The following is a 20,676-nucleotide window of genomic DNA, read 5'->3' as shown; positions in this document are numbered from 1 at the left end:
ATGTTCCTTCCAAGCTGGGATCTCTGGGGTCTTGGTTCAGGGTCGGGGCCTCTAGGTTCTGAGCACCAGCAAGGACAGAGTGCTGGGCCCCGGGGGCGGGTGGGAATGGCTGGGGGTCTTGTGGGAAGTAGAGAGGGAGGGGAGACATGTGGTGGGACGCAGGAACGCAGTTTGAGCTGCTCCTTTATTGGAGGGTTGGTGGTGGGGTTTCTGGGTGTGGAGGAGGTAGACAGGGTCTCACTCGTGGTAGTGTGGCCAAGTCTGGATGATCTCATAGAGTTGGTCACCTGGAGAGAGTGTCCGCTGCACATCCCGGTGTCCTTTGACCTCATATCTGGGACTCAGCTTTCCCTGAGCCACACCACAAGCCAGAAGACTCTGGGCCGCCCTGAGGGCCCGGGGTGGAGGTGACCGCTCTGGGGGAGACAGAAGCAGGAGTTAGGCTGGGGCTTCCTTGAGGGGCAGAGGTAGTGTGGGGCAGTGGTTCCAATTGTGCACCCTGCCCCACCAGCACCCAGAACGGGGTCTGCCAGTCCTCTAGTAGGAACTTAATCCTGCTGTGCCTCAGTTTCCTCATTGGCAAAAGGAGGGAATGATGGCATGTGCCCATGGGGCTGTGGGACAAGAAAATGAGTTTTTTTATGTAAAGCCCTCACAACAGTGCCTGGTACAGGTTAAACCCTCAGCAAGTATCAAGATGAGAGCTTATCCTCCCTCCTCTTGCCCCCAGACCTCTGGGTCCTCCCCATGACGGTGGCTGTGTCTCAGGTTCATATTCTATGAGCCACAGACTGGCCGAAGAACTTGTATACAGATTAACTCGTCCTGGCCCAGACCATGCAGTTGCAAAGAAACGGTCATTCTCTGAAGGAATTGGTGAGGCTTGGAGAAGCCGACTCCCTTCCCGAGGTCACAGAGCTTGGAGGTGGCAGAACTTCCCAAGGACCACAAAGCATGCGGCACCATCCCCCAGATCCCAGGCCGGCCCACCGTGCCAGCAGCTGGACACTCACCCATATAGTTCCCCATGAAGGAGATGCCAATGGAGATAGGGTTCCAGATCTTGCCTGTGTGGTCGCCCTTGGTGTCCCAGCCCCGGCCTTCATACACAAGCCCATCTTCGCCAATCAGGAAGCTGTGTGGGTGGGAGGGGGGTGGACTTGATGAGTAAGGGAGGGCCTCCTCCCCTCTTCCTCCCCTGCCCCATGCTACTCACACATAATTCCCCTCAACACCTCCCTCTTCTCCTGAAATCCAATGCCTCTTGCCCCTGCCACATCCTAGGCACGACACTACATTCTCACAGCCACCCGTGAGCCAATACTGCCCCCATTCTGCAGGTGGAGAATCAGAGAGGTAGGGACATCTGCCTGCAATCACACAACCAGAGAGAGGAGTCTGGATTCTCATCCGGGTCCCTGAGACTCCCACCCAGGTGATTCCTTGCTTCCTCCAGCCCCCCAGGAGGATTTGTTGAACTCTTGATTTGCTGAGTCCTCTTATGCAGTCCTCTGAGGCAGGTACACTGTCAACCCCAAGGTCATTCCCCGTAGACCCCTCCCTCTCAGAACTCTCCTCCAAGAAGCTCTTCTCCCCTTGGCTCAGCCTGCTTCCTGCTCTCTGTTTCCTGCTGGAGTACACTGAGTGACAGGATCTGAGACTCAGGATTGGCATCAAAACCAGATACAGACCCTGGAGTCCTGGCATCTGGCTCTTGGAAGTTTCCAGTTCTGGCATCAGATCCTCAAGACTCATCTGACACATCTTGATGGAGCGAGTCTGATTTTGGCACATTGGGATTAGCTAGAAGATCAGCATTTTGGAGTTGCGAGATCACTGCCTCCAACCTCTAGCTCTCACAGTCACCAATGATGGAAAGAACATTGGACGTTCAGAATCTTTGGGTCCTGAGCCTCCCATGCAGGAAGCCAGGTGCAGAAGAATCTGGCTCCAGAGAGACTAGAAATTCCAGGGTGATGATGGCCCCTAGGACTGGGCTGCTTTTGGCCTTGTCACAGTCTCAGCACGTGGCATGGGCAATTGGGACTCCCTGTGTGTTTGTGAAATGTAAGCGTCTAGTTTAAACCTCCAGCACCACCACCAGCTGGGTCGAGTGAGGAGCCCTTTTTCTCAGTAAAGACACTGAGACCCAAAAAATGTAGAGTGACAAGAAGAGAGATCCAGAATGTTGGGATCAGACTCTAAATCCTAAAATCTGAGAAACAGACTTCGGTCTGCTTTTCTGTGAGGCGATTTAGGCCAGAGGCTGGGGAGCCAAGCTTTCAATAACTCATGGAAACTTAGGATCGGAGCCCCTGAGTCTTGGAGACAAATCCTGGAAGATGGAGCCTTGGGATTGTAAAAGCTTGAGCCAAGTTGCTGGGGATACCCTCATCGGCTAGAATTCCAGTGATGTCAGGTTTCCCCAGCCCCATTGGAAGCCAGGAACCTGGATTTCCAGACCGTGACTGCTGCTTACCAAGGTCTGAGAACCTGTAGGGTTCAAAGTTAGTCGCCGCAGTGCGGGGAGGGGGGGCAGGGGGAGCACGGGCCCCAGACGGAGATCTTACCGTCTCTTTCTGCAGTCACCCACCTGCAGTCTGTTCTCCCCACAGCCGCCAGAGGGAGCTCTTACACCCAGCGAGCTCACGCCCCTCCCATGGCTCCAGTCTTTCTTAGGGTGGTCCACAAGGCGCTGCCCACCCGGTCTTCCCCGTTCGTTTCATGTCATTCCTCCCAGCTCCCTCCAGCCACTCTGACCTCTGTCCTCCAGGCATGACCCTCTCACTTGTCCTCTTAGCCTTTACCTCTGCTGCACCTTGCAGCTTACCACTCTTCCCGCCGCCCCCCATCCCAGAGCCACCTCAGTCTCCCCCCACAACTCCCGTCCTGCCTTATTGCTTCCATCACCGGCTGAATTTATCTGGTTGCCTTTGCTTGTTTCCCACTTTTTCCTCCCTTTTGGTCTTTAAATCCCATTGGGCCAGATTCGCACTGGTCATGTGTCCCCTGTCCCAGCACCTGGGCAGGGCCTGGCACATAGTAAGTGCCTAAGGGCAAGAGCCCATGAACTTGGGGGTTCCTACTGCATGCCAGGTGGTGTCCTAAGGGCTTTGCACGTATGTATTGGCTGATTTAGTGACCCGGTGGGGGCCACAAGCTGACTTTGCAGAGGAGGGAGAGCAAACGAAAATGGGGAAAGCGTTGGTGACACCCCCACCCCCACCCCCCGTCCCCCTCGCTGTCCCCTGTCCTCTGGGCTGAACCAGCCTGCTTATCTGCCTCCCAGCAGAGGCGGCGGACTTTATGAAATGACTGCAGTGTAGAGGACAGTTTCTTTTGTGTTGGCAAAGGCTTTCCCTCCCACGGGGGCGAGCAGAGCATGGACTTCAGCCCTTTCTGCTCTTAGCACCTGTGTGCCGTGCGCACAGTCTTGTGCGCCCGCCCTGGGGAGAAAGCAAGCCCACCCGTCAGCCAGGGGGAGTCTAGAACGGCTGGCCAGGGCAGGTCCCTCGGGCCTGCACCCCTTTCCCTCCATCCGCCCTGGTTCGGGCCTGTGCCCCCGCTCCGCACTCACTTGTAGCCCACGTCACACCAGTTCAGCATCCCTGTGTGGTAGTTGTGCACATTCTGGACCTGGTTCAGGCACAAGGCTGGGCTGTCACAGGGGCTGCCGGCCGTGTGCGACACCACCACGTAGCGTGCGGGCAGTTTCAACTTATCCACGCACTTGGATGCCGGGGCCTTCCACTCTCTCCGGGGCACTATGGGGCAGCAGGAGCAAGGGAGGTCTTCTCCAGGCACCCCGAGCCCGAGGCCGAGGAGAGCCAGGAGGGCCCAGGTGAGCAGCGCACAGGGGGCGGACATAGCAGGTGAGGCACGCAGGCACGGCTAGGAGCTCGAGGCTGGCCCGGGCCACCTTTATCTGCTGGGGCCCGGCAGCGGGGAGGGCCTTGCTCCACACCCAGGCGGAACAGGAACAGGCGGGTCTCTCTACACCCCAGATTCTGCTACCTTCTCTGGCCACAACAGGATATTTTGTGGTGAGGTGGGGGAAGTGGGGGAGCCTGTGGCAAAGCCAAGGGGCCTGTCTCCTGGCTGAGAGTCAGCGTGGGGAGGGGTGCACAGGCCTCTGGTCACCTCGCCCTGTGGTTTCTGGAAGAGCAAGGGCCTGGCACCCTGCCCAGCTTTGTTTCCCTTCCCAGTGGGGGCCTTGAATAACTCACCAGGAACATTAACACAGGAGATGGAGGCCTGTGTGCCTTTGTCTTCCTCCTGGAGGGTCCTGGGTAACAAAGGCTCCCTCCCCCCCTTTTTAAATTAAGGTGCAATTAACATACAAGTTTATATAAGTTTCAGGTATACAACATAGTGATTGGACAGTTCTGTACTTTACTCAGTGCTCCTGGTGATAAGTGTGGCCCCTATCTGTCCCCAAACTATGCAATGACAATCTTGTTGACCACATTCCCTAAGCTGTACTTTTCACCCCTGTGACTTACTTTATAACTAGAAGTTTTATCTCTTAATCCCTCTTGTCTGTTTCACCCACATCCCACCCCTCCCAACCTTCTCTTGCCCATTTAATCTCTGTATTTAAGAATCAAAAGCTCCCATTTTATTTTATTTTAATATTTTATTTATTTATTTAACAGAGATCACAAATAGGCAGAGAGGCAGGTGGGGCAAGAGGGGAGCAGGTGGGAAGCAGGCTCCCTGAGAGCCTGATGTGGGGCTCGATCCCAGGACCCTAAGATCATGACCCTAGCAAAGGCAGAGGCTTTGGGATCAAGCCCCGCACTGGGCTCTCTGCTCAGCAGGGACCCTGCTTCCCCATCTCTCCCTCTGCCTGCCTCTCTGCCTACTTGTGATCTCTGTCAAATAAATAAATAAAGCCTTAAAAAAAAAACACCAAAATCAAATCACGCACATCACTTTGCTTTTTGTGACCTCTTATCCCATGTCCCTCTCTCTAGTTGAACACAGCTAATTCTAATGGAATCTTTGTAATAGTCTCATAGTATTTCATGGTATAGGCTTGCCATTTGGAGAGGATCATTGCTTTTTTTTTTTTTTTTTTAAAGCTTTGCTGTTCTTCATTCCACAACCTCCCCCATGCACAAAATATCAGACATACATACTGATAACTGATAAAATATAAGCTTTCTAGGTCAAAGACTCTACATATTTAATAGTTATTACCCAATGATTTTCCCCCGGAGGCTGTTAACAATTCCTATTTCTACCAGTACCGTATTGGAACCCCCTTGTATCCCAGAGGTGGATGTTATCAATTATTAAATTTATGAGTGTAAAGCAATAGAGATCTCTTTTTAACTTGAAATGGCATTTTTATGACCACTCAGGACATTTTGTTCCCTGTGTTTTCTGCCTGCTGGGAATCCTCTTCTGTCGATTGGCTGCCATGTCTGATTGGCTGCCATGTCCGTTGTCCATTTTTGAAATACATTGGAAATACATTGAAATACTGGAGGCACCTGGTTGGCTCAGTCAGTAGAACACACACCTCTAGATCTCAGAGTTGTGAGTTCAAGCCCCACGTTGAGTACAGAGATGCCTTAAGGAAAAAAATCTTAAAAAAATAAAATAAATTGGGTTGTTCATCTTTTTGTTATCAATTTGCAAATTGAAGGAAAGAATCCCATAACTGGGATTGTTGAGTCATTGGGTGTGTACGTTTTGTGTCTGTGGTCTTTTTGAAAGCATCAAGGAATAACATACATATAGAAAATTGTACTTTTTAAATAGGGTTATTAGAATTAATAGAGTGAAGAACTATGTTAATTTCACGCCGTGTATACACCATGTACCCAGCACCCACATCAGGAAATAGAGCTACATTAAAATTTTTTTCAAAGAATTTATTTATTTATTTGACAGACAGAGATCACAAGTAGGCAGAGAAGCTGCAGAGAGAGGGGGAAACAGGCTCCCTGCTGAGCAGAGAGCCTGATGTGGGACTTGATCCCAGGACCCTGGGATCATGACCTGAGCCGAAGGCAGAGGCTTTAACCCACTGAGCCACCCAGGTGCCCCTACATTAAAATTTTTAATAAATATTGCCAAATACCATCCTAAAAAAGTTTTCGTATTTCTTTTCCCCAGTAATGGGATCAGCTTTAAAATGCTTTACCAATCCAAGGAATGGTGTCATTACTGTTTTATTTGCACTTCTTCAAGGATCAGAGAGGTGGTTATCTATGGCTATTTGCATCCATTTTCTGCGAACTGTCTGTTCATCTCTTTAAGTCTCTCAGTTTTGCTGTTGGGTTGTTGTATATGGAGAGTATTGACACTGCCAAATGTGCTGTAAACATTTTCCTCTAGTTTATTAAAAAGAAAAGTCTGTTTCTTTCTTTTACGGATGCTGTGTTTCCTGCTCTGCCTTAAGAATACCTTAACACACCAAGACTGTAAAACTTTTTCTGTTTAAAAAAATATCGTTATCTGTGTTTCTACTTTTAGACTTTTACCTTGGCAAGAATTTGCAATTGTATACAGTGTGAGGTAGGGGGTTAATTTTGTCTCCAAATGGCTAGCCATTTGGCCTGGCGCTGTATTAAATAGTTAGACCTAATTTTAAATTTCAGTCCTGCCACATCTTAGCTGGATTGCCTTGGGCAATTAGACAGCATTTGACATAGTCGACCACATCCCTTTTGAAACATTCCCTTTCCTCAGCCTCTGTGGCACAAGACTGTCTTGATTTTCCTTCTGCTTCTCTAGCTGGTCTTTTTCTCTCCCTTTTTGACTTCGTCTTCCTTCTTTGATCATCTTACTATACTTGTTCTACTGGAGGATTTCATCCATGCGATGACTTCAGCTGCCCCTGAAATGCAGCTGACTTCCAGACTTTATATGTCCAGCCTGGAGCTTTCAGATGACGTCTGCATCTGTATATCCACCTGCCTACTTGACATCACTAATTGGATGTCCCACCGGGAACTCAAATGCAAGGTTCCCAGAATGGTTTAGGATGTGCTCCTCCGTAATCAGCCCTCTTCCAAGAGTCCCCATCTAAAGGAATGCTGTGATGGTCTTCCAGGTACAAAAGCCATGCATGAGCTTACCATCCTTGACCAACCTCTACTCTGTCTCCTCTTGTTTCCAGCACCCCCCCCCAGAACAACAGCCCGTACATAGCACGTGCTCAATAAATCCTGAATGACTGATAAATATCCAGTCACCCCCAAGTCATGTTGCTGTTATCTCCTAAATGTCCTATGAATTAGGCTGGCTACTGCCCCCTCCCCATCTTGGTCCAGTCACCATAGTCTTGCCCCTGGATTTTGCTCCCACCTCCTCGGTGACTTCCCAGCATGCACCTTGGCTCCCGTGAGACCACAGCTCAGATCTGATCAGGTCACTCTCAAAAGTGAGTCGCAGTTTTCTGTGGCTTCTCATGACCCTTAGGATGAGTCCCAAGCACCTCACCATGATCTGACATCAGCCTAACCTTGCTTGGCTCACTCCCGAGACATCAAGCTTCCCTGCCCTTCTTGCTGCCTTTAAGGATACTTTGATACCCTGTCCCCAGGGGACTTTCTTCACACTGTGTACAAGTTTTAAATAGAGGAACCTTAAAAAATTTGGGAACTTTGTACCTTACCTTTAAGATGACAAAACAGTCAGCTTGCCTTTTGTAACAAGACAGGGATATTTACACATCGGACTGCTTGCCGGTACTATGAACAGGTGGTGTGAAGTCTTCCCTTGTTAGAATTCTATTTATTCTGTCTCTCGTCAGCCTAAAATTGAGACATACCCTTGTGAGCATTTACAAGAGCTTCAGTGGGCAATTGTATTACCTTTAATCCTGACACTGTATTACTGATGCATTTTTCTAAATAGGGAATTAGATCTACTCCCTGTATGTTTTAGGAAGTTGGATTTTTTCACTATTTAATTCATCAACTGCTTTTCTTTGATCTCATTATAATTAAGTCAGCCATTATAAAAACTCCTCAGATTCTCTTGCAGTTAGCAAAAAACACTGGTTTTCTTTGTCATCTCAACAATGAGAGAAAGTCAAACTAAATGCCGATTGTAGCAAAAACAAAGTTAAAACACAATGCAGAATCTTCTTTTTTTTCCTTGACATTCCCAAGCCCCCCTCACTTGTCCCATCCTGTCACTCTTCTTTCCGTGTCACCTGAGGAGGTGACGAATTCCCCCAGTTGTTTTCCCCACATCATTTCCTTTCCTTCGTGTTTATCACAAGCATAGTTATTAACTTACCTGGGCAATTTTTTGATGAATTTCTGTCTCTCGTATACAGTGGGGTCTATAAGTAGCCCAGACCTACAGTAGTCCAGAGCTACTGATAGTTTTGCTGGGTCAGCAGGCAAACATGGACTGTCCCAGAAAACTGAGGACATGTCATCACCCGACTTAAAGATAAGGAAGGGGCTATCATTTTCCCCTTTTTGCATACTATTATATCCCCAGTTCCTTGCATACAGCTGGTGGCAGATACATGGGAAGATCACATTCGAAGCTACCCTCCGTTTCTCCATCTGTGAATGTGTTTAAGGACAGTTTTGCCCTCAGAGAGCTGTTGTAAGCATCAAGACTGCCCCTCAGATGAATGTTCCTGGGCAAGAGTACAGATAGAGGTCCAGGGCGCCTAGGTGGCTCAGTGGGTTAAGCTCTGCCTTTGGCTCAGGTCATGGTCTCAGGGTCCTGGGTTCCGGGGTCCTGGGATCGAGCCCTGCCTTGATTTCCATGCTCAGCAGAGTCTGCTCCTCCCTCTCTCTGCCCTTCCCCTGACTTGTATTCTTTTAAAAAAGTACAGATAGATGTCTACATACCCTATTGCTAAATATTGAAAAGTTATACATCAAGCAGACAGCTGCTAGGCAAAATACGGTCTTGCCTCTTTGCAAAAACACCTTCAGAAACACAACATAGAAAGCTGTGTGCAAAGCAACAGTCCACACCAAGCGTGACTGTGCACTTTCAAAATGGATTTTTTTCTCCTGCCAGAGACCATGGTTCACTCGGGCCATTGGAGGGAAGGAGGGGAGGAGGGGGAATGGGACACCTTCTTGCACATTTGTTGAATCTCTCAGTCAGTTGACTTTAAGTCATGCGATTAATACCTTTTTTTGTTGTTGTTCCTCTTTTTTAAAAAAGATTTATTTATTTTTATTTAAACATATTTTATTTGGGGCACCTGGGTGGCTCAGTGGGTTAAGACTCTGCCTTCGGCTCAGGTCATGGTCTCAGGGTCCTGGGATTGAGCCCCACATTGGGCTCTCTGCTCACCTGGAGCCTGCCCGCCACCACCCCCCAGCTCTCTGCCTAGTTGTGATCTCTGTCGAGTAAATAAAAATTTTTTATTTATTTACTTATTTGCCAGAGAGAGAGGGAGAGAGAAAGCAAGCATAGGAGAGAGAGCAAGAGAGCACGAGAGTACAAGCAGGGGGAAGGGCAGGTGGAGGGAGAAGCAGGCTCCTTGCTCTACCTATTGCAGGTCCTGGGAACTCAATGGTAAATAAAACAGGAGTCCCAGGGTGCCTGGGTGGCTCAGTTGGTTGAGTGTCTGTCTTTTGCTGGGGTCGTGATCCCATGGTCCTGGGATGAAGCCCTGCGTCAGCTTCCCCGCTGGGCAGGAAGCCTGCTTCTCCCTCTGCCTCTGCCTGCCGCTCCCCCACTCCCCCTCTCTCTGTCAAATGAATAAATAAAATCTTAAAAACAAAAAACAAAAAACAAAACCAAACCAAAACAACAACAAAATCAGGCGTCCCATGGGGCGCCTGGGTGGCTCAGTGGGTTAAAGCCTCTGCCTTCAGCTTGGTCATGACCCAAGGTCCTAGGATCAAGCCCCCCATCTGGCTCTCTGCTCAGCGGGGAGCCTGCTTCCTCCCTTTCTCTCTGCCTGCCTCTCTGCCTACTTGTGATCTCTGTCTGTCAAATAAATAAATAAAATCTTTTTAAAAAAACACAAAAACAAGGTGTCCCTTTACTCACTTTCTAGTAGGGAAGACACACAGAAACAAAGAAACTCCTAACTATTTAAAATAACTCCAGATATACTATATTTCACATGGGTGGCGCGGCTAGCATTAGGCCTGGCAGGTAGCAGGCCCCCAAAGAACATCATCAACTCTGACCTTGAGCTTGGTTTTGGCGAGGGGGAAAAGCATCCTTCTCCTCTGTTCCCTTCTTCCACCGCCAGAGGGCGCGCCGTCCTCAGCTGTCCCTGCCCTCCCTGGCGCGCTTTCCCCCAATCTCAATAGTAAGGAGACAGCCTCAGCCTGTCAAGGGTACTGTTCTGTGATTTTCTTGGGGGTCTGTGTGTCCCTGAGAGTGGTTTGCTCCTAATAAGAGCTATGGCAACCATGCCATGAAGAACTAGAGCCCAAAGTTACTGAGTTTCGTGTTGATCACTCAGCACCTATAGGCACAATCAGCCAGGGTCCAGAGAGAGAGCTGTTGTGTCAGAGGGACCAGCTGGAGTCGAGATGTGGAGAAGAGAAACTGCAGGATAATGTTCTGGAGCTATAAGAAGGTTGCTGTTGCTGGACTGGAAAGGACCAGAGTGTGTGGGGAGCCAGCTCAGTAGAACCAGATTCTCCTGGGGCTTGTTTGGCTTGGTAAGGGCCTGGATTTGTGCTGTGAGCACTGGAACGCCACAGAAAAGCATGTAAAGAGTGATGCTAACCCACTTTGCATTTTTATTTCATTTTTTTATTATTTTTTAAAGATTTCATTTATTTATTTGACAGAGAGAAAGAGATCACAAGTAGGCAGAGAGGCGGGGGGAACAGGCTCCCTGCTGAGCAGAGAGGCCGATGTGGGGCTCGATCCCAGGCCCCTGAGATCATGACCCGAGTCGAAGGCAGTGGCCTAACCCACTGAGCCACCCAGGTGCCCCTGCATTTTTATTTCTAATTAAAAAAATTTAAAAAAATTTTTAAATAATCTCCACACCCACCGTGGGGCTAGACCTCACAACCCTAAGATCAAGAGTTTCAACCTCTGCTCCAGCAACTGAGCCAGCTGGGCACTGCCCACCACTTTGCATTTTTAAGAGGTCATTTTGAGGAGCAGAGAGGGAGAGGGAGTGAAAGATAGCAGACCCTCTTGGAGGTCTATAACTATACCCACGGAAACTTCTGGAAACCTGATTTCAACCATGAGGGAAGCCACAATTAGTGTGGTCAGCTCTTCGGAAGGCAGAGAAGATACAGAGAATCTGTATCTGTGATAATATTGCTGAGCCTCACCTAAGATCAGGCCTCTTACCAAATTCTTATGCCCTTTGATGCTTCATAAATTAGAGAGATTTTTACTAATTCCTTGTTTCAACCTCTCGATTAGGGCAGTTGTGTTCACTGTGTCTTTGAAAGGTTGTGTAATATAATGGCTGTGGTAGGCTGAAAAGTGGTCCTCCTCAAAGATACCCACATCCTAATGCTGGAAACTGTGAGTGTTACTTTCCTTGGCAAAAAGACCCTCTCCCCCCGAATCTTTGCAGGTGTGATTACACTCAGGGAGGGTCTTGAGATGGGGAGATTATCTGGGATTACCCAGGTAGGCTCTAAATACAATCACACTTAGAAGGGGGAAAGAGAGGGGTGTTTGACTAGAGACAGAAGGGAAAGCCCTGCAGAGACAGAGGCAGAGATTGGAACAATGCCGGCACAGCCAAAGTTACCAGCTTCCACCAGAAGCTGGTAACTTTGAACGAATAGAATACATGGAAAGAATTCTCCCTTTGAGCCCCCAGAGAGAGGCAATCCACAGAAGGAACTGAGCATCCCTGAACATTCTTGTTGGGCGAGAAAGGAATCCAAGCTCAGAGGCTGTTTATGTATTTCTTAAGATCGTGGTTACAGGGGCGCCTGGGTGGCTCAGTGGGTTAAAGCCTCTGCTTTCGGCTCAGGTCATGATCCCAGGGTCCTGGGATCGAGCCCCACATCAGGCTCTGCTCGGTGGGGAGCCTGCTTCCTCCTCTCTCTCTGCCTGCCTCTCTGCCTACTTGTGATCTCTGTCTGTCAAATAAATAAATAAATAACCTTAAAAAAAAAAAAAAAAAAAAGATCGTGGTTACAGCTGGCAGCCCGGAAGGCTTTATCTCCCAGATAAAGAGGAGACTGACTTACTGCTCAGATTCCTGAAGCTCTGTGTTGTGATACAACCGCAGGCAAGCAGGCCAGGCTCTGACTCCCCCTGCCTGCCCCATGGTACTTGTGGGGGGGGGGCTGGGGGGGAGATGCATCAATATGGACACGCTAATCCTCTTCCTTTTGATACGCTCTGAATACCAAAGTCCTCTGTCTCTGACCCAGGTGTTTTGAGATTTCTGCCAACTTTTATGCAACAATTACGGAATAATTTGTTGATCTGTAACGGAGAGTGAAATCCCAGACCCTGACAGTTCTATTGGTGGATTCAAACATTCAAGGAATAAAGGACAGTTTCGTACAAACTCTTTCTGAAAATCGAGGTAAGAAGTACTCCCTAACTCGTTTATGACATCAGCGTAATCCTGATATCAAAGCCAGAAAGAAAGATATTCCCGAAAAAGAAAAATCACAGACCAATATCCCTCATGAAAATGGAGGCAATGAATTTGTGACCATGTGGATGGAACTAGAGCGTATCATGCTTAGCGAAATAAGTCAATCGGAGAAAGACAACTATCATATGATCTCCCTGATATGAGGAAGTGGAGATACAATGTGGAGGGGTTGGGGGGCAGGAAAAGAAAAAATGAAAGAAGATGGGATCGGGAGGGAGACAAATCATAAAAGACTCAATCTCAAAAAACAGACTGAGGGTTGCTGGGGGTAGGGGAGTCAGGAGAGGGTGGTGGGGTTATGGACATTGGGGAGGGTATGTGCTATGGTGAGTGCTGTGAAATGTGTAAACCTGGCGATTCACAGACCTGTACCCCTGGGGATAAAAATACATTACATGTTTATTAAAAAAAAAATTTTTTTTTTAAATGGAGGCAATGGGACGCCTGGTGGGGGCTCAGTCGGTTAAGTGACTGTCTTCGGCTCAGGTCATGATCCCGGGGTCCTGGGTTAGGGTTCCGCTCAGAGGGGAGCCTGCTTCTCCCTCTACCTCCTGCTCCCCCTTGCTCTCTCTGTCTGACAGATAAAGAAAATAATGGATACAAAAACGCTTTAATATAGTACAAGCAGATAGAATCCAACAAATATGTAAAGAGAGCAAATGAGGTTTAACCCAGCAGCTCTGCGTGTGCTTAACGTTCAAAACCCAGTCGGTGAAGCCTGAGCCTTCATATCCTGTGTCCGGGGCAGCCCACAGCAGAGTGGAGGGGGAGGGCAAGTTGTGATTTTCCCCACTGGCCATCAGGAAGTTGGTGACTTAAAGCTTAAAGCTGCTTCGAGGCAGGATTCTTGTTCCTAAGGAGATCGAGTTTGCAGATCTGGCAGAGGACAGAAGTCACCTGGCCGTCAGATAATTTTGCAACCAGAGCCGATAGTTCATCAGTTCCTAAGCAGATGCATGACGAAGAGTGGGCTGCTTGAGAGGGAGAGCCACCCACACGGGTAGAGACCCAGGGCGAGGTGGGAATGTGGCCCCAGCACAAAACATTTTGAAACAACTGGGATCCAGCTGTTTTAAGGACGAGACAGCAACTGTAAGGAAAGTTCAGGAAACTATTATTAAGAAAAGTGTGTCATGGAGCGCCTGGCTAGCTCAGTCAGCAGAACATGTGACTCTCGATCTCAAGGTTGTGAGTTTGAACCCCCATGTTGGGTGTAGGGATAACTTTTTTTAAAAAAAAAGGAGGGGGGGAGGGAGGAGGGAGAGAAGGAGGAGGCTGGAGGAGGGAGAGGAGGAGAGACAGAGGGAGGAGGCGGGAGATGGTGGGTGGGGAGAAGGAGCAGGAGGAGGAGAGGCGGCAGGTGGAGGAGGAGGAGGAGGGGGAGGAGGGGGACGGGCCATTAGGTTTTGGCCTCCAGATGGTTTCTGGGGTTGATTGGCATCTCTGCAAATTTGGCTTTTTCCCTTCAGTTTCCTGAATTAGGTGACAGAGACACGTAGCAAGAAAAGTACCAGGGCATGGCAAGAGGATGCGAGCTGGCCTAGCCGGCAGATGTTCTGAGGCAGCAGAAAATAGCAAAGGGAGAAAAGAGAGCAAGAGAACAACAAAGAACATGGAAAAGGAAGCCCAGCCGCTCAGGGAGAAGGAACAAACCAGAATTAACGTGCAACTTCTAACACACACGTTTCCTCAGATGTCAAAGTTCCAGTGAGAGAGATCTGAGCTCCATGTCCATACACATTCCACCCTGTCCGCGGTGTGCGTATGTATTTAAGAGTATTTTCAAAGGACAAAACTTGATTTAAAAAATAAATATTTTAAAGTAATCTCTACAACCAATGTGGGGCTCAAACTTAGAACCCCAAGATCGAGCCTCACAGTCCACTGGCGGAGCCAAGGACTCAAATTTGATTTTTGATGCATTCAGCAAGCCATCCAACCCATCAGGAGTCTCCCAAAGTACCCGGGAGTCTTAGTGGTTCAGACTCAAAAGAAAAGAAAAGACTTACAAGATGACATTTTTTTCAACATACTGCAAATATGAGATAATTGTTCATGGGAGAAAAATTATTATAACTGGAATGTGCCAGGACCTCTTCAAGTTAGTGCTTCTAGAAATAAAGGGGAAGACGTGATCTTATGATACAAGAGAACACCGCTGTCTTTCCTGCCCTCCTTCAATGTGCAGAATGATAAAATATACTCTGGAATTTTCCCATGATTTCCTGACCTCAAGTAGCCAAACTTCGGGACTTGAACCTTCCTTAGTTTTATTGTCAGAAGCTGGTATTGGCATGTATTTCCTCTAATTTGAACTGATATTTTTGGTGTTTGATACAACACTAAGGAATATGATGATTTGGTTTCTAAGACAGTAACGTTAAGTGCAATGACTTTATTTATCATTAAAAAAAAATCTGTATAGTTTGCCATGGCGTCAGAGTAAGGAAGAACCTGTATGGTCATTTCAATAGACACAGAAAGGTACTTGACAAAGTTCACTATATATTAAGAAAAAAATCATCAGAAAACAAAGGAAAATTCCTCAAGTGGTGAGTGACCAAGGGGTCCACCATGCTTGTGGTTAGGGTACCAGGAATTATGGAACACGGACCCTTCCTCCCCTACCAAAAAAGCCCAAAAGACAAAACCCAAGGAAAATTATATTCAAATGATCCTATCCAAACTTCTGCCTTCATAAAATGTTTAATAATTCTTTTTTTTTTTTTTTCCTTTCTACAAAAGTTAGGCTCCACGCCCAGCATGGAGCCTAGTGTGGGGCTTGAACTTACAACCCTAAGATTAAGAGCTGGACGCTTCAGCAACTGAGCCATCCAGGCACCCCTCCAGGAAGGCAATTTTATTATTTTTAAAGATTTTATTTATTTATTTGGCAGAGGGAGAGATCACAAGTAGGCAGAGAGGCAGGCAGAGAAAGAGGAGGAAGCAGGCTCCGCACTGAGCAGAAAGCCCGATACTGGGCTCGATCCCAGGATCCTGAGATCATGACCTGAGCCGAAGGCCAAGGCTTAACCCACTGAGCCACCCAGACGCCCCAGGAAGGTAATTTTAAAAAAGTCATTTTTCCTTATAGTTGAAGATACAATGAAACACAAAACGTTTGAGTTATATACAAATTATGAAGCCCCGTTTGGTTTCTTAGACAAATTCACAAGTTACAAGAAATGTCAAATGAGACAGCAAAATACCCTTGGATATATTTGCATTTAAATAAATCCATGCTACAGAGGACCGATTTGTAAAGTTAAATATTTTTAGAGAACTTGTCTTGAGAGAATCATCAGCTCCAGAACTACTGAAATTTACATTCAGAATGGACTTACCCGAAATTTACAATGATGTCAGGGTCTGCAAAATCCTAGCAACAGCCTCATACAGTTGGAATAGCAGGAAGCTAATTCTAAAAATTAAATATTTTTTAAAGATTTTATTTATTTATTTGACAAAGAGAGAGAGAGAGATCACAAGTAGGCAGAAAGGCAGGCAGAGAGAGAGAGGAAGCAGGCTCCTTGCAGAGCAGAGAGCCCGATGTGGGGCTTGATCCCAGGACCCTGAGATTATGACCTGAGCCGAAGGCAGAGACTTAACCCACTGAGCCACCCAGGTGCCCCTAAAAATTAAATATTATCACAACAGTGTGTGACCCTGCATTTTTATATAAATCAAAAATGAAGCTGCTCAAATCAAATAAAAGATTCCATTTTGTAAGGGCCTATTCAGCCAGAGCAGCCCCACCCCGGTTGAACTGCCATTTTGTTGTAAAACTTAAATTGACCCCCCCCCCCCCCCCCCCCAACGGGGAAGTTATTTAAAAGCAAGTCATGGAAACCAGTTGCAGGTAACAAAGTCCAAGTACAAGGGTGGGTCTAGCCAGGTGGAGGTATTCAATCAGTGGGGGCGCATACTGTCTCCGAGCTACCGAGGAGTATGGGCCCCGCCCTTTGGGAGACTTTTGGTGCCAATCTTAACCAAGGTGTGATAGGCTGGTTCAAATGTCTACTAGGGTAAATTGTAATTCAGTTGGTCGCCTAGCATCACTGTGGAGTTTCCTGTGTGCGTTACAATCTCATTGGCCACCCGTGTGTGGCCGGGCCCAACCGCATGGCCTTTGCTCTATAAAAGTTAGTCTGGAAAGCAGGGAGGGGTCGTCCTCTCTGGAGGGGCGGGCCCTGGTCGGTGTGTTTGATGGTCGTTATGATTCCTGATGCGTGGCGCAAAATAAAGCTTTGCTTGACCTTCGCTTTTTATCAGTCTCGCTCCTTTGATTACAGACCCTAACACCCACCTCCATCCATGGTACCACCTCCTCCCTCCACACTCCACCTGCTCTCACCTGTGATTCCTTCCGAGCCTGAGCTCACGAGTTTAGAATGGGAGGCAGCAGCCACAGCCGCAGTGGAGGGACATGAGAATGATGGAGAGAGTATAAGCATCCGGTCAGCGGTCAGCACCGGGGTACAGCAGATGACGTCACCGAGCTGCATTCAGCATGGGCCACAGCTCAGAGTGAATGTTGACACAGACTCAGGGTGGCAGGAAGGGCTCCAGGAAAGGTCGGGTCTAATAGTTGCCGGTCAGGGGGAGACTGAGCTGCAGCCAGAGCTGGCCTGGGGGTGATGACGAAGCAGGAAGCCAAGAATCGAGCAGGCGAGAGAGCATTACGTTTGAGGTTCACGGGTCCATTTGGGATACGACAAGACAGAAGCTTGGGGGGAGTGCCCCGTGGATCCTTACCAAAGATCCTGGGCACCACGGTTCTCGAATCTCGGCTCCAGAGCAGTTGTGGGCAGAGCAGCCACAGAGCTGGGGCTGAGACTTGATCCTGGGACTCTGATAGACACACTTGCCAAACCTCAGGGTCCGTATGACCACAGATACTTTCAAAGTGGTGACTCTGGCAAGTGCCGTTCTCTGAAGGCCTCCAGGGAAAGCCCACCTGGAAATGATCGCTTGTCAAGTCACCGGCCAGAGGCCCACTTTTTTCTAGACTTTCCGTGTTTCCCTGCCCTGGAGGCTTCAAGGGGTCCCTGTTCTCCCCTCCCCTGCAAGGCACCTCCAGACCCACCCTGTGCGTCTTCTTCAGACTCATTTGTGGGAAATGATGGAGCTGCAGAGTGATCTAGAAGAAGAGTGGGGCTGCAGAAACTCCACCAGAGTGAACCAGAAAGGAATAGGCAACCACAGGATAGGCTTCCAGAGTTCATAAAACACTGCAAGGCAGCAGACTACAGAGTGCCTTGTCTGAAGGAACATTCCATCCATGCTCCTTCCTAGGATTCTACTGTCACCATGAACGTTAATTGTGTGAAGAGAAAAGTATGTGGGATATTACTAGTTGTGCCCCTCTGTCTCCTGATGGCTTCCTTCCCACGGCACAGGAAAAAGATGGGAAAGGCTGGAGAAAGAGAAAGCAGAGTATTCACATCCTTGTAAAAGTGCATTGTTGTGGCAGGAGGGACTCCTCCCTCTCCTCTCTAAGTGCCTGAGTAATTTTGAATAGGAGTGGTCTTGTTCCTAAAACCCAAGTTCAGCAGCCTTTCCCTGGAAAGGTCAGTACTCAAGAGATGAGTTTTGACTGGGGAGAGGAGCTTTACTCAGGAGGCTGGCCACCTGGGGAGAGGGTGGGCTTTTGTCCAAAGGCCAACTCCAAAGTTTCTGCCTGGCCTGGAGATTTTTCAAAGGGGTTGAATTCGTTAAGGAAGTGCTGGGATCAGTGACCTTTCTGGCTGGTGCCAGCTCCTGAGTTACCTCTGTGCTGGGAGATTGATTGTACCAGAAATTCCAGTTCCTTGGTGCCCTGGGTTTGGGTGGGGTGCACAAGAAGGTCTGATATTTTCATATCCTGTTGTTGTGCAAGAGTATTCTGTTCTTTCTGCCAAGGAGGACAAGTTTTACAGATGTGCAAAGGGGGGTTGGTAATGTGGTGCATGACCTTAGACTCATTTGCTAAAAGAGTTTTGAGAGAGTCAGAAAGCCCGCCTCTGTGGCCTGACCTTAGACTCATTTGCTAAAAGAGTTTTGAGAGAGTCAGAAAGCCCGCCTCTGTGGCCTGCGGAAGTTCTGATCCCTTATTGCCCAAGGCCAGTTGTCTGTAAATTTCAAGGAAGGCAAGTTAATTCTGTTAGAGACCAAAGGCATTAAGTCAGCAAACAATGCGGTGTGTTACTTGAAGCAAGTTAAGACAGCCTGGAGGGCTGTTAGAGTCTGAGGATACTCGCATATAAATGAGCCCTCCTCCCCTAATTTGGCAGAAGCCTGTGTGGGTTGGTGTATATTTCTGCTTTTGTTTGTTTATTTTAAAAGGGAGCGCTTTGCAGATTTGCGTGTCCTCCTTGTACAGGGGCCGTGCTAATTTCTGTATCCTTCCAGTTTTACTGTATGTGCTGTCTCAGCAGGCACTGCGTAGGTTGGTATTGGCATAGCAGATTTCCACACTGTCTCCTCATGCCCAAGGCATCCCAACAGGAGACCCAACCTTGGAGACACACCCACCCCTCTGCTGATGGGATCACAGACGTGAAAAACTGCGTTCCTGTCTTTTAAATTAATTAGCTTATGAATGAATTAATAATCCAGTCATAATTCTGAACCTACAACAGAGGAATTCCTGGCCTCAGGGAGGAGAATGCTGTAGATAAACAGTATAACCAACTATAAAGCCAAATCATAAATTACTAGTAGAAGAATTAATTTCAGTGTAATTAAGTTATCTTCATAGAAACCTCATGAAACCTCTTGTCAAGCAAGAAGCAAGGCTGGTAGATTCAGCCCCCAAAAGCTGGAGCGCCCAACTGGTTCAGTCCGGGCAGCATGCAAGTCTTGATCTTGTAAGGTTGTAAGTTCAAGTCCCACGTTTTGAGCCCAATGCGAGGCTTGAACACAGGACTCAGATCAAGACCTGAGCTGAGGTCAAGAGTCGGACGTTCCACTGACTCAGCCACCGAGCCAGCTCCTACCACCCACAAAAAAAATCTTAAAAAAAATAGAGTCCAAATTCTTATGTCCTGAAATATGTCTATCCAAAATGATTCCAGAAATGGACTCAATTTGGATCATAAGGAGTATGCTGGAGTCTCCAGTGTCTGTGATAATTACAACGGCATTTGCTTTATATCGTACCTAAGTACCAGCCAGGGGAAGTGTGGTTATTTCATTGTATGTGAAGAGCACACCGAAGGTCCGAGACACTAAGTCACTGGACAAAAAAATCCCACTGCTTGGAAATGGTAGAGTCGGGTCCTTAAAATCATCAAAGAGAATTGCAAGCACATTATTTAAAGCCACGAACGGGCTAATGCCAGAAACTGGTAAAAGCGTGGGACTCAGGAGTGCTGATGGGGAGGAAGGTCAAAGGAAGGGAGAGCGATTTTAATTTTTAAAAAAGCATGAGCTGGAAGTTTTACCCTATCTATGCATGCCTTTGAAAATTTAAAAGGAGCCTAGGTTGGCTCCACATGGCCCATGAACCAATGATAGTGTTAAGCATGAGCGCTATGGGGGACAGATAGAATGGTTTTGTTTTGTTTTGTTTTGTTTTGTTTTGTTTTTAAGAGAGAGAGAGAGAGAGAAAGTGCCTGCCCAGTGCGCATGAACTGGAGTGGGAAGGTGAGAAGGGCGGGGCCAGAGGGAGAGGCAGAGAAAGAATCTTAAGCAGATTCCATACCCAGCATGGAGCCCCCGATAGAGGCTCCATCTCAGGTTCCTGAGATCCTGAGCTGAACTTAAGTCAAGAGTTGGTTGCTTAACCCACTGAGCCACCATACACCTTATTCATTATCAGTGGGAGGAATTGGCAGTGCTGGGAGGGTGGGGAAGAGGGGCAGCCTCAGCCAAGCCCTCGGAAAAGATTAAATGACTCCTGTGAAGGCCAGGAGGACAATACCCAGAGACCCGCAGGTGAGCCAGGTTTGGGAACCTGTTTGGGGAACCACGGGGAGAGAGTGTTGGGGTGCATGGCAGAGGCCAGCAGTGCTGGAGGAGAAGGTGCTGTAGAACAAGCAGGGCAGATCAGGAAGGACCTTGCTGGACGTGCTGGGCAGACTGGGTTGGGTTTCATCCTGGAGACAGTGGGGAGTCACTCCCTGATTTTGAGCAACCTTGAAGAT

General features: G+C 48.1%; 1 protein-coding gene and 1 non-coding gene across 2 annotated transcripts; both read right to left on the bottom strand.

Annotated features, from left to right (window-relative positions):
* Positions 1 to 152: 152 nt before the first annotated feature.
* PGLYRP1 (peptidoglycan recognition protein 1) lies at positions 153 to 4,578 on the bottom strand. Its single transcript, XM_059383248.1, has 3 exons — positions 3,578 to 4,578; positions 1,014 to 1,135; positions 153 to 416 (listed from the first exon to the last, which is right to left on the bottom strand). Exons 1-3 carry the CDS (start codon positions 3,865 to 3,867, stop codon positions 238 to 240), a joined length of 591 nt encoding a protein of 196 aa, XP_059239231.1. The 5' UTR covers positions 3,868 to 4,578; the 3' UTR covers positions 153 to 237.
* Positions 4,579 to 18,866: 14,288 nt separating this feature from the next.
* Positions 18,867 to 18,970, bottom strand: LOC132006221 (U6 spliceosomal RNA). Its single transcript, XR_009401006.1, has one exon. It is a non-coding gene; the product is annotated as a U6 spliceosomal RNA (small nuclear RNA).
* Between the last annotated feature and the right edge of the window lie 1,706 nt (positions 18,971 to 20,676).

Source organism: Mustela nigripes, chromosome 17, assembly GCF_022355385.1.
Source record: "Mustela nigripes isolate SB6536 chromosome 17, MUSNIG.SB6536, whole genome shotgun sequence".
Taxonomy (NCBI): Eukaryota; Metazoa; Chordata; class Mammalia; order Carnivora; family Mustelidae; genus Mustela; species Mustela nigripes.
Note: the sequence above shows the minus strand (reverse complement) of the source record. Positions and strands in the feature narration are given on the sequence as shown.

What these genes read in the sequence shown, in the direction of transcription:
- PGLYRP1 (XM_059383248.1), bottom strand. Translation starts at nt 3,867, where the DNA reads ATGTCCGCCCCCTGTGCGCTGCTCACCTGGGCCCTCCTGGCTCTCCTC. An exon ending in TGGTGTGACGTGGGCTACAA is followed by an intron (nt 1,136 to 3,577) that starts GTGAGTGCGGAG and finishes CCACCCACACAG; the next exon opens with CTTCCTGATTGGCGAAGATG. An exon ending in CTTCATGGGGAACTATATGG is followed by an intron (nt 417 to 1,013) that starts GTGAGTGTCCAG and finishes TGTCTCCCCCAG; the next exon opens with AGCGGTCACCTCCACCCCGG.